The sequence below is a fragment of the Polypterus senegalus genome, chromosome 10, assembly GCF_016835505.1.
Source record: "Polypterus senegalus isolate Bchr_013 chromosome 10, ASM1683550v1, whole genome shotgun sequence".
Taxonomy (NCBI): Eukaryota; Metazoa; Chordata; class Cladistia; order Polypteriformes; family Polypteridae; genus Polypterus; species Polypterus senegalus.
The window spans coordinates 127,711,207-127,724,867 of record NC_053163.1 but is presented as its reverse complement, the minus strand read 5'-3'; the positions used below and the strand labels follow the sequence as shown (position 1 = coordinate 127,724,867).

At 40.3% G+C, this 13,661-nt stretch overlaps 1 protein-coding gene across 1 annotated transcript in view; it reads left to right on the top strand.

Moving 5' to 3' along the window:
* Positions 1 to 2,106: 2,106 nt before the first annotated feature.
* Positions 2,107 to 13,661, top strand: part of upf1 (UPF1 RNA helicase and ATPase) — a 43,282-nt gene continuing 31,727 nt past the window's right edge. The window contains exon 1 of the mRNA XM_039766584.1: positions 2,107 to 2,487. Coding sequence (XP_039622518.1) covers positions 2,317 to 2,487 — 171 coding nt within the window. The 5' untranslated portion in view covers positions 2,107 to 2,316. The remainder of the gene's footprint in view (positions 2,488 to 13,661) is intronic.

Below are 13,661 nucleotides of genomic sequence, written 5' to 3'. Positions count from 1 at the left end.
TGCTGTTTTACATGCTTTGTGCTGACAGCATGTTTTGTACAAATGAATGACACAGCAGCACTAACCAATAGGGTCAGAGAATGACTGAAGATGGGTGGTGTCACGGACAGGAAAAAAAGATGTGATCATATTGTGAAATTACAAAAAAAGTACACACTGTTAATATTTTAATGATAGGAAATGTTGCCTTTAAAGTTTGTTTTACGATGTATTTTATTTGTGTTTAATTAGCACTTTCTTATTTTAACAATTTAGAAAATATGCACATAGCATAACATTTGGATATGACTTAGTTAACCAATTGGGAGTGTTTTCGGTTAATAAAGTTATTTGCTTCATCCAAGAGAGACAATTTTTTGTTTTTTTTAAGTATTTTCTGAGAGTGGTGTGTGCGTCACGTGATCGAGATCTGCTCAGACTTCCATCCATTCATCCATTATCCAACCTGCTATATCCTAACGACAGGGTCACGGGGGGTCTGCTGGAGCCAATCCCAGCCAACACAGGGCACAAGGCAGGAAAGAATCCCTGGGCAGGGCACCAGCCCACCACAGCTGCTCAGACTTCCACACCGCTATTTGAACAGGAGGGATAAGTACCAGAAAAGCTTGTACTAACACTTCAATCACTCGTGCGGACTACTGAGAATCTGTTTTGCCAACAGGAGCAGCTATCAGACTTGTAAAAGAGAAAAATACTGTAGATTTTGTATTCAAGTTGAAATGGCTTCTCTTAGGTTAAACTATAAACAGTAAACTAACCTGTAATTGAAAATTTGGGTTTGTCTTAAGCATAGGTAACATGCAAGAGTGTTGTGCTTTGGGCAGGATTGATTAAGGTATTCACTGATCCATCAGTCCTCTAAACCCACACATCAGGGGATGATTTAGCATTGAAAATTCAAGTAAACTGCATTTATTTGGAATGTAGGAGGAAACCAGAGCACCCAAAGGAAACCCACACCGACTCAAGTCCAAACTTCATGCAAGGAGCACAACAGAAAGAAACCATGCAATTCCTTACTACAGGAATTACTACTGTGTTAATGTGCACTGTATTCATTGACTATAAACATTTGCATTAAGTGTGTCCTCAGACTTATTTTAAAAACACGCTGGCTATCCCATAAAATCCACCTAGGACTCATAATCAGTCTGGGATTGGCTGAAATGCATTTGGGACTGGCTTCTGCCCCGTGTTTTATGCAACCAGTACTGAATCAGGCCTCATGGGCCGCTAAATTAAGCAACTGCAAAGATGAAAAAATCTTTTGATTCTTTTTCCTCCCCAACGAGCAGCGGATTAACAATGATACTGTAATAAAAAGGCATTCATTAATTAACTAACTGCGCTTCAGTTGCACCTGTTTTTCTTAAAATTCCGTTTTAGTATTCTGTTAATAACAAGAAACGATGGTTAACAACCTACAGGCACTTACCGTAGTTCACGAAATCTTTAGCTTTAGGCACATCACACAACCGTGGGAATACATAAATAAGTAGGAACAAGTCGTTGAATTAATACATAAATAAGTAGGAACAAGTCGTTGAATTAAGTTTAGGCAACAAGAAGTAACATCAACAAAAGATTATTAGTTGGAACGAAAATGTACAGCCACCAGTTCAGCCTTTCTTAAGTAAGAAAACCGGGATACCCAACTAATATGGAACCTAAAGTACGTGAGCACAGACCATATAAACACTACACGGCTACCCGATTTCACTTTACGTCCCAAGTTTAGTATCAGTGGGTTCCATAAACACTAAAAGACAAACCGTAGTGTGTGTTATCCACATTGATCTAGAGCATGCTGATAATTTAAACGCTGTATGTAGTGTCTGAAAATCTGTCGAGTTAGCGTAAACATTTAACACTATTGTAAGGATACCGCATTTGAATTAAATGAAACACAACTAGATGAGTTTTAACATTTTTTTGATGATACCAAATGAGTGTATATCTCTTTCCACTACATGTCTCTGGTCAGTCAGATACGATTCAATTCCTGTCATAGACATACGTCGCTTAACGTTGCGCGCATGCGCATATTGGTTCGCGAACCGCTACGCACACCACGCATACGCAGCGTCTACGTACGTCCTGGGCGTGTCGTCAACGCGCTGTCTGTCGCTGGGAGTTTCGGACGGCTGCGTCCCAGTAGTCTTCGTGACTCGGTTCCGTTTCGCCTGTGGTTAGAAGCGCCGTTTTAGCAGGGCGAATTCGAGCGTTGCTGGTGGTTTCCTTGATTGAGAGCGGCACCACGTTTTTAATTCAGCATTCCGATTCTCTTGACACTGCAGCGGCGCTTTTGAAGACATGAGCGTGGAGGCATACGGGCCGAGCTCGCAGACCCTCACTTTCTTGGATACGGAAGAAGCGGAGCTACTTGGCGCCGACACCCAGGGCTCGGAGTTCGAATTCACGGACTTCACGTTGCCCAGCCAGACACAGACACAAGGCCAAACTCAGAGTCAGCTCGACGGCCAGGTTGGTATCGCAAAGCTTTGCTTTCCGCGCGGATGAGCCGTCGTAGCACTGGCAATGTGCATCTCTGTTTGAACTCTCGCGGCCTGCACCACCTCCGAGCCCGCCGCACTCCTCTTGTTAGGGCCTTGGACTACGGTGTCAAACCGCGGAGACGGAGTAGGCCCGAGTTCTACCTGCATCATGCGTGGCTAGATTTGAGATACTCTTGAGTCAGGTGAGGCCGTGTGGCCTTGTCACTTAGAGGCCGGCGCGGTGGTGCCGCCTGTTAAAAGTCACAGCTACCGGAGGTAAGGGAGTCTCCACCACAGTCTCATGTGGAAAGTAGTTGAATATTCTGCTGATATAGGAGGAAGACGGGGGCGGTAGTGGGACGCGTGGATGACAGATGCCCCGCTGCTGCGCGCGCGCTCACAAGTCGGTGAGCTTCACCGGTGCGCGTTGGCGGCCTTCATGTTCGCGTGAAGCTATAGAAGGTGTCAATAAAGTTAGGCGGAGCTGTCCTATTCGGTGTGAGTTGGCTGCAACGCCCCTTTTCTTTCATATACCTTTAACTTCTAATGTTGTGGTGGATTAGGATGTCAGTATATGTTGACCGTACTGTGTATGCATATACAGTTTGCTGTTAAATGTAATATGTACAATAAGTTATGCTAATTAACTTTCTTACATGTATGTCAGTATCGGTTTCTGTGCAATTCGGTGCAAGTGTCCCAAGAGGAAAAATTGGTTTGTCAGCAGATATTACAGGGGGACCATGACATAACATTAAAAATACATCAACGAAGAACCAAGCCATCTATCATAAACTTAGTTCAAATAAATGAAGTATTGCAATGAGCATGATAATTATGGTGAAACATTTAAACCAAGCGTATTAGACAAACAAATTATCGTTTAGAAGGATCAGATTGAGGTGGATTGGGCCATCTCCAGTTTGCAACATCGAGAAGTGATGGGGGTAATCTGGGAGCAGTGCAGCAATTCTGGTCCAAAGCCACCAAGAAACAGAAGACCATGGTGGTTAATGAAGTCACCAAGCTGGAGCAGGAGCACTTCCATGTGAAAGCAATATCCCAGAGCAGCCAAGAGGCTTGGATGAAATGGGGCACTATCATTAACTGACACCACCTGGGCAGACATCTGAAGGAAGCGACAATCTAGGCTTAGCATCCTGTTGAGGCAACCTACCACGCCCTCTCATGCCCTCAAAACCTTACACAGTGGTATGGTGAGGAGGTAGTCTGTTCCCTCTGCAGGAGCGTAAAGGCGAGCCTCTAGCACATATTATCAGGTTGTAAGGTGGCTTTTACCCAGGAATGTTTTAGGTGGTGCCATGATCAAGTCCTGGCAAAGCTGTCCGAGATCCTGGAGAGCTGTAGGGTAGTGTCAAACTGCACACTTTTTTGACATACATTTTGATTTATTCTGTTTTTGTTTCTGACATTAAGATTTCAAATTAGTCCAGCATAACAAAAGTAAAGACAAGATTTGACATAAATTGTAGGAGAAGACTTTCTAGACAAGATGACTATATTGTAATTTATTTATCATCTTCCCCATGCTCAAAGAGCTTCACAGAAGTTCAGAATGAGCAACAGGGCATATGCAACATACATACAAATAATATCAGCATAAAACTGTAAAAGATAAATACAGGAAACATGAAGATTTGAAATAGAGGTAGGAAACAACAAACCAGAATAAAATACAAATGCTACCAGAAAACTGTGAACAAATAAATTAATTTGTGATACAAACACAAACCATCCTGAGCACATGGACAATGAAGGAAGTCTGAAAGAAGGGTGAAGCTATCGGGGTAAGTTAAGTGCCTTTCTGAGCAAATGTGTTTCAAAGTTGTTTCTTAAAACAATGAATTGAATAAGTTGATCCAGTTAATTTAGGGAGGTTGTTCCAAAGACTAGGTGCAATAGAGCTGAAGGCTCTGTCACTCATATAGCACAAGTTGCTTTGGAGCACAAGAAGATTGCTGAAATTGTTGGAGCAAAGTGATAGAGGAGGTTACTGGTGGTGTGGTGCAAGGCCATAGGATTTTATATTCAGTCTTATAAGACACAGGGAGCCAGTGACGGTGGAGGAAGATGGGTGTCGTGCTTCCTTATTTGGGGTTGGGTATGGACTCTTGCTACAGAGTTTTGAACCAAACAGAGCTATAGAATTAAGTTCACCTGCTAGTCGGGAGTAGTCAGTGTGGGATGTAATAATATCATGGACAAGTTTCTAAGCATTAGAAAAGGAGAGGAATGAACTAACATGAGGTATATTATGCAGGTGGAAGGATGAAAGTTTCTTAATGTGATGAGTTTAGGTAGGATAAGAAAAAGCAGGATTCAAAATGTCACCAATTCCTAGCAGAAGAAGGTTTGATGGTACCATCACCAAGAATGAATGAAAAGGAGCTTGTTTTCTTATGCTGTGCTTTAGTGCCAGTTAATATCACTTTGGTTTTGTTGCAATTTAATTTTAAAGAGTGTTATTCCATCCAAGTTTTAAATTCACCAATGCAAGCTGTTACTTAACAAAACTCTGAACTTTTACCACTGAAATAGTACTGTGTTGATTCTGCATTATTATTAATAATATTAACTATACATGTATATGTTCTGTTTGTACTAACCACTACCTTTGTGACATTTTGTCCCATGTTTGTGCAAATTGCCTGGTATGTAAGATTTAAAAAAAAAAAAAAATCTAACTCAATTTTTAAATGAATCCCATTACATTTGTACTAATCACCAAATCTGTAGCATTTTAAACAAATCATCAGTTGTTTTTCACATTTTTCAACAATATTTGATTTTAACATTGCTGTGGTGTTCTGTTTGTTTTTAATGAAGTTCGTGTCAGAAAGGGCTGATTTACAGAGATACGTTGAACCAAAAAGTTAGGCAACTTTCATAGCTGCTGTGCATGCTCCTTTGTACTTTTCTCTGTCCACAAGACACCAAAAGTTTTGTGCACCTGGATGCGCTTTGAGGTGGAGGTCATTTTGCAACATTAGGATTGCAATTTCCACCTGTCCAGCATCCAAGTTGAACATTGCACTTAGCTGCTCAGCAATGCAGGTAATGTCAACTTACATGAAAGGATTTGAAATGAATGACACACATGGCTCCAATTTATCAAAGTCATAAAAAAACCTGTTTTCAAACTCTTGCCCAAGTCTGTTTATGGCTTTAGAGTACTTTTCTGCAGCTTTGTTAAAAGCTGCAGACACAGAAGCATTGCCATTCAGCACTGACTGCACAGAGGGAAAGTGCAGCACTTGTTTACTCTGTAAATGCACAGAGAAAATGTTCATCTTAGCTGTAAATGCATTTACTGTCTGCAACAGTTCTACCTTTGCCTTGCAGCTCACAGTTCAAATGGTTCCACTTCCTAGTGATGTCTGTTAAAAATGCAAGGTCAAGTATCCACTCATTGTCCTTGAGCAGTGAGGCGTCTTCCCCTTTGGATTGCCTAAACTCTTCGATTTTTCCCAAAAGTGGCAAAAAAACGCTGCAAAACTCATCCCTTGCTGAGCCATCTGATTTATGTGTGAAGTAACAGGTCACCATATTCAGCTGACAACTCATCCAATAGTACATTGAATATCCTGTGTTGTTTGGCTTTGGAGCGGATGCCATTTATAATCTTCACCACAGGACTCATCACGTGATCAAACTGGTAACTTTTGCAAATATCGCCTGCTAGTGTATAATGCAGTGGTAATGCAGAAATTTTGGGAAGTCTCTGTCACCTTTGCATTGTGCAATGAAGCCTGCATGTTGGCTCGTCATGGTAGGAGCCCCTTCTGTAATCCACTTTTCCAGTGGTATCTTTTTCACCACATTGTAGATGTTAGGTTCCCTCATTGTTATCTTCAGGGGCAGTTGTGTCGGGAGTTATTCTTTTGTGGAGAAATCATCAAACACCAACTGGAGAAACATCATCAACTGCGATGTACTGCTGCTGTCCACAGACTCGTCACACTGGTTGCTAAGCCACCTGTACTTTATCAGATCCCAGTCCAGCAGCTCTGTCAAGTTGTCGGTCATTGTCGACGCTCTTTTAACCATTGTACATGCCCCTAGTTGCACATCGAAGAGAGTGGAGATTACATCGGGACCATTCCTCTAATCTTTGAACACAGTGTTTGCAATTATCATCATTGGTTCTTTCAAGACCTCCCCATCCTAAAAGGCTTTATTGTTCTTTATCAAAAAATTTGCAGCTCTTAATGAAGCTTCAGTTGCTTTCTGTGACTTCTTCACCGGCCTCATGAAGAAAGACTGCTGTTTGCCCAAAGCTGCCTTTAACTCACAGGCTTTTTCTGCCCAGAGTGCACTGCCAGGTGGGTAGTTGGCATGGGAGCTTTTGTGACACATGCTGAAGTGTCCCTCTACATTGTGCCGCTTTGCCATTGCCACTGTAGCACCCTGTAAATGAGACATACACAGTTTTCCTCCCAATCATTGTGAAAGTGGTAAGTTTTCTTTTGCTTTTCTGCCATGTTTTTCTTTATTTTTGGGGGGGTTAAAAACCAGGTGTAGCTCCCCATCACAGTTGCACCCGTTTGTTTGTCTCAGTGAAGAGTGAGTTGGAGATTTTGTCTTGCGCATGATATTGTACTTTGACTGCAGACTACCCCCCCCCCATCTGCATCAATGCAAGTGTTATTGGTTCAAAAAGAACGGTAAGACAAGTACAATTTTTAGACTGAGTTCCATGGGTTCTAGTGCTATTTTTAGAACATCCCTGCGGGCAGCCAGGTGCCCCATGGGCACCATGCTGGCTACCTCTGGCATAGATAAAGGGAGAGGGGGGAAACCTCTGGGGTTTTGTGACCAGATGCCCATCCAGGCTTAATTGGGCATTCTGTAATGTATCTAAGATGCAAAACAGAATAAAAGATGGTGAACCTGTGCAGTTGTCCTAAAGAACAGGATCTCTATTTTTTCACCAGCCTTGGCAAATTTCATCCAAATGGTGGTGGCACAGGGCTGCCACTGGATACTGAGAAAAGAAACAAAACACAAATGATGTGGTTCGCCATACATTTACCAAAATGCCAGATTCTAAAAGGCAGTTTTAAGATGTGATATAAGCTACTGCTGTTCCAGCTTAATTTATATCTGTAGGTAGATTATTTCCCATTATTTGGAGGATAGGAATTAAAAGCATTTTCATGTTTTACTCTTAAAAATAAAAAGCAAAGCAGAATATAAGGATCTAAGGTTGCGCTTAGGAATATAACTGAACTAACATTCCAGGATATATGAAGGTACAAGGTTATTCACAGCCTTATAAACAATGAACACTGTTTTAAAATTGATTGTGAAAGAGACGGGCAGTCATTTTAAAGATACTAATACCAGTGCAGTCTGGTCAGATTTCTTCTTTTTAGTTAGGGTTCTTTCAACAGCATTCTGAACCAATTTTGATTAATTTAAATCTCTCTTTATCAGACCTGTTAGGAGAGCATTGCAGTAATCCAAATGGCAAATATTACATCTAAGTATTGTTGACATGAGGCTGTCACATTTTTTTTTAAAGTTGATTGTGCAAACTTTATTCATTTGGCGTAAACTCACAAAACTGGTCGAATTACTTGGAGAATCTGTGTAAATGATAGAGGATTCATAACTTTTTGTACATGGTACTTGTAGGGCCCTATGGAGACCGTTTGTGAAAAAATAAAATTCCTTTTTTTTTTTTTGATTTTCGTTTTTCACCATTTTTATTTTTCTTTGATTTGGATTTTTGGGTCTTTTTTTTTTTTTTGTATGCTGAGACTGCAGTGGGACAGTGAGTGCCCTCCAGAATTATAGGAGCCTTTACTAGTTTGCATCTTTGAGGTTAAGGTTAACTTCACTTTTAGGGTCTAGGATATTTGTTAGAGTCTGAGATGATGTGTTCTCTGCCAAAAATAACTTTTTGTAAAGGTGAATATGTTCAGTGAGATACCCTACTGATTTGAACCAGCTATTCCACCTGGTGGTTCCTGGCAGGCTTCTAGAAGAAGGCAGACTTTACCCACATTACTAGTGATGCAGCCTCAATTAAGTATTTCTAGTGCTGCCAGGTCTCTCCCACCAGTCTGATGACATGACACATGCAGGTAGAATGTACACTGTTAGGCAGAACCCCTTTTAAAACTTCCTGGTGTGCTTTCAGACAGTATGATGCTGTCTATAAGCACTGCTAAAATGTCATTAAGATTCAGGTGGTTGTGAAGGAACTGAAGTGCTGCCTGTGAAAAGATGGAAATGATGCATCTCAATAAAGATAACATCTGCCAAAAAGTACTGGTCTTCAGTACCTGTGATTGTAATTAAATTATTTCTGATGATTCTTAAACCTTGAATGTTTACAGATTTAAAACATGCATCATTACATCTGTAGCTTCATCTACTGCATATCTTAAAATTAATTACAAAGCTAATTACGAACTAATCTGCATGACACTAAATCCATGAATTAAACAGAAAAAAAAGAGACCCACTTTTAACAGCTCGTTGCATCTGAGGAGAAGCCTGCTCTTCTGCCCAGGTTTGTAGGTCCCTAGTTTATAAAGGAAGAGTCAAATGTTGACCTTGCGTGCCTTGTCACCACGAGGCAAAACATTTATTAAATCCAGAAACATTGTTGTTATTTCTTAAAAGGGAAATCCGTTAACAACCACTGCCGTTCACTAATAACATTTTCTGCGGGATAGACCGTTAATACCAGTTAAATATAATTTCATGTACAATTAGAATTGCCTACATAAAAGAATTGCCATACAGCCAAATGTTTACTCACTTATCACTATGTTGAGAACTATGTGGTTTCAACTATCAGTAGTTTCATCAACTACAACATAAACTTTATTGCCACAAATCTTTCGAAGAATGGCATCCAGATGCTGTTCAAAGACACGGGGCAAATTAGTTTGACGAAGACTGCTTGTTTTCTGGCAGTGTGCCTCCTTATTCATAATGCTTAATGAAGAAAGGACGCATCTATAAAGTCCTCCACAAACTGGCATCTTGCATCTGATGATTTTGTTATTTCCTCTATTGTTACCTAAAGGGGAACACTTTTTTATCTTAATTTCTGCTTGTTCTTTAGATGGGTTTTAGATTTGACGTGGTCATTGCAAGTATCTTGTCGTGTCCAGTCTATGGTATGCTGGCAAAACTTGCAGAAAAGTTGTCTAGATTCGTAAAAGCTGCGGGATATTGTTGTGCCCTCAATTTTATGGTTAAGCCCATGTTTCTTAGTTTTTTTCTACGTAGTTAGGTTATCTGATACTGCTCACTTTGGCATTTCTGTCTTGTGCAGCTAGCTAATTCGCATGCCTTTAATGAGAAAGCATACAGGAAACACACACAGATAGAGGCATGACTGAATTTCTAAGAAGAATTGCGTTCGCTTGAAAAATAAGAAACTAGAAAATAGTATCTGGATGGTAGAACTACAGAGTATTCAATTTATTTATTGGGAAGTTTTGTAGCAGTCACCCCTTCAGTCTCTGAATTCCGCACATTTCAATTTTTAAATCTAAAATCTGTTTTTATGCATTAATTCTGTGATTCCGTCCATGTTTTCTGCATTGCGGAAATCATAGGGCCCTGTACTTGCATGCTGCGGAGAATGCCTTTGTGGGGTCATGGATTTTCAAACTTCAGATCAAATTCTATTTTTCATGTACAGTTACATATAGTACAATATGTAGTGAAATGCTTAGTTGCTGATAATGCTGTGCATTAGAGAGATAAGAAAGACAATAAATAGTAAATACTAAACTCAATAAATATATATACAATGACAGTATTATATTATGATATTAATTTAGGAGAATTAACAATGGGGCATCATGTTGCTCTAAAAATCTCTTTATTTGGGATGTGAATGGACTGTGGAAAGAATCTCTTCCTCAGGCACCGGTATTACTTCCCTGAGCACGGCACAGAGATGGGGCCATTGCTGGGGTGGCTGATATTTTTAATAATTTTCCTTGCCCTAGTCCAACATTGCTTTTTATAGATGATCTGGAAGTTAGAGAGTACACATTCCTGTGGTCCATTCAGCTGACTGTACCTCTCTGCAGAGCCTTGCATTCCTGATGTGTGCTATTTCCAATCTGGGCAGTAACACTTCCTGACAGGATGCTTTTTATCAATTTATAGAAATTCTTTAGTACAAGTAAAATTCCATTACAACGAATATCTTTACAACGAAGTATTTTTATGGTCCCGACAATTTCCCCATATGACAGAGTCTATAGAAATCTCATGACTATGAAATACATTCAGCAGATACTTTCATTACCACGAAGTGCCCAAAAGACCAAAATGCCTGAATGAATCACCCACATAGCAGTTAGTTCTGCGGTCATGGCTCAGTTGTGCACAATAATCCCTAAACAGAATCGTACATTTTTTATTCTTCAAACTTTCCTTGTATTGTTTTTTTGCTGTTTTTGTTTTCTGTGGTTTTCAGTGATACATTTTGCTTATTGCTCGTCAACATTTGAACAACATCCATTGGAATTTAACTGATTGTCACCCTACTGTAGAATTGCCAGACACAAGAAAACAACAGTTCACATAAAAAAAAGAAAACTTGAATTTTTTGCGTCTCTTGATTCCGGCAAAAAGAAAAAAAGACATTGCCAGTGAACTTCACTATCGACACTGCCAACTTTCTTGAAAGACCAAGCCAAAAAGCAAAAAAATCTCTGGTTGCAAACCTTGAGCCTCGGCGCAAATGTATGCAAACTGCTGCATTTGAAGACCTTGAAAAGGCAATTTTCATGTGATTCAGCGACGCTCGTTCAAGAAACATTCCTATTAATGCACCACTTGTTCAAGAAAAAGCAAAGTCACTGTTGTAAGATTTATAAACTGTTTTGGGACCTCCCCCAATGAGATGAGACGCCGAAGAGCATCCTGAAGTGTGTCTGTGGAAGACTGTTAATCTGTTGTCAGGGCAACAGCAGGCTCACAGTGCTGCTGCAGCTCGCCACCAAAACAACTCCAAAAAGATCTCGATGGGTGATGCAAGTAGCATTGTAAATGCAAGGAACAGTATTATTTGGTCACGATCCTGCTAGATTGCTGTGTCTGTGTATAGGAGAGTGGTAGATCCCGCTACAATAAATAACTGATGTTCCTGTTTCAAGCTGAATAAATCTGCTTTTGCTAAAGTACTGAGGTTCAGCCTCATGTTTTGGGATGCAAGACAGACTTATAGCGTGACCACGATGCGCTTGTTAGATAGTGAACAGCCATAATGTCTCCAAAATATAACCTCCTATTTTAAGTTTGTAATGACATGAGATTTATTAGAAACTAGCAAAATATTTTATAATAACGTAACATGATTGACAATGTAATTGTGTTGTCATTGTCATGAGTGTTGCTGGCACATATATAACTGTGTATATATATATATATATATATATATACACACACAAATCTACATATGTATATCTACTAGGGATGGGCGGTATCCAAATTTTGATACCGTCAAACCTCCTCCCTATTTTACCTCGGTATACGGTATTACCGTGAATAATAAAAAAATTTGTGACGTAAGGCTCAGACAGCATCACCAAACTGTTGGCTTGTGCCTAAACCGTTCAGAAACTGAATATCAAACACTAATACTGAAACAATAACAAAATAACATGCAGAACAATATTAACAACTTTTATTAGCAACAAATAGCAGTTTATAAAAAAGTGCAAATACAACAGTCAAACAGAATTAAATTAACATAAACATCCAGAACAGTTTTCCGCGGAGCACGCACACAAATCAATTAAATTAAATCACACCGCCTGAACAACTTTTAATAACAAATATGAGCAGCTTATAAAAAAGTGCAACTAGACCCACAACAGTCAACCAGAGTTGAATTAACATAAACATCATCCATATTATAAAAAGTATTGCCAAGCAATAGTCCTAAACAAAAACGTCTTCTTTCCAATATCGTTTTTAACGTAAACCAAATAAAAATACCTGAATCAATTAAATAAAAATAAACACAGTGCGAAAAGGAACGAATGGCAAGTGGCATCAATCTATTCAAGATTTCTCGCTAGAAAAACCAGCATGTTTACTTTGTCCGGCTTTAACAGGGCACGTTGTGGACCGACAACTTTACCTGCGGTGCTGAAAACCCGCTCTGATGGTGTGCTTGTGGCACAGACGCACAGGTACTTTTGTGCCACTCGCGACATCTGGGGAAAACGCCCGGCAGCATTTTTCCACCAGAGAAGTGGGTCCTCGTCTCCTTGAGTAACTGGCTCCAAACAGTAGGCTGTTATTTCAGCTCCGACTCGGTCCTCTACGGTGCCGACGGGACCTGCCATTGCATCAGATTTTTTTTGCAGCATACTCCCCAAAGTCATCTTTTTCGTGAGGGTGCAGGTTGCTCCTCTCCCTCTTCCACTCTGATGGCCACTGGACCTGCTGCCTCTAAGCTCACGATCTCAGCCTGTAATTCAGCCTTGGTCTCAGCCAATGCGTTGTCATCCGTCTCATATCCTCCACGGTAACGAGGGTCAAGGAAAGTGCATTTTCGCAATATTTTGCGCACTGAATTGGATTCATACTTGGCCTCCAGCTTTGTTAGAATTCCAGTTTTGATTGACTTTGTTAGCTGGGGTCATTTTCTGACGCAGCCAACACATTGTCCCTGCAGAGCTGTAGTATGGGGAGGATACAGGAACTGGTCACATAATTTTCTGCTGACAAAATATCAGTGAAGTCACCGACTGGTTTCAGTGCTTCGTGAACAGCTTTCAAGACGTCCATGTCCTGCCAGGTCAGGGACAGGCTGCTCCTTCTGTCATCAGACAGGGCGTGTCTGATCGCTTGGGCCTGCTCGAGGATTCGCTCCACCATTGCCAGTTTGGAGCCCCAGCGAGTTGCGCAGTCCTGCCGACGGATGGATGGATGAATTAATTAATGAATGATGAATAAATGATTAAATAAAGTATCTATCTATCTATCTATCTATCTAAATGAATGAATAGGCCTAAATAAACAAATGAATGAATAAATAGGCATAAACAAATGAATGAATAAATAGGCATAAATAAGCGAGCGAATGAATAAATAGGCATAAATAAGCGAAATTGTTTTATTTAGGCCAATTCATTCGTTAATAAACGAATG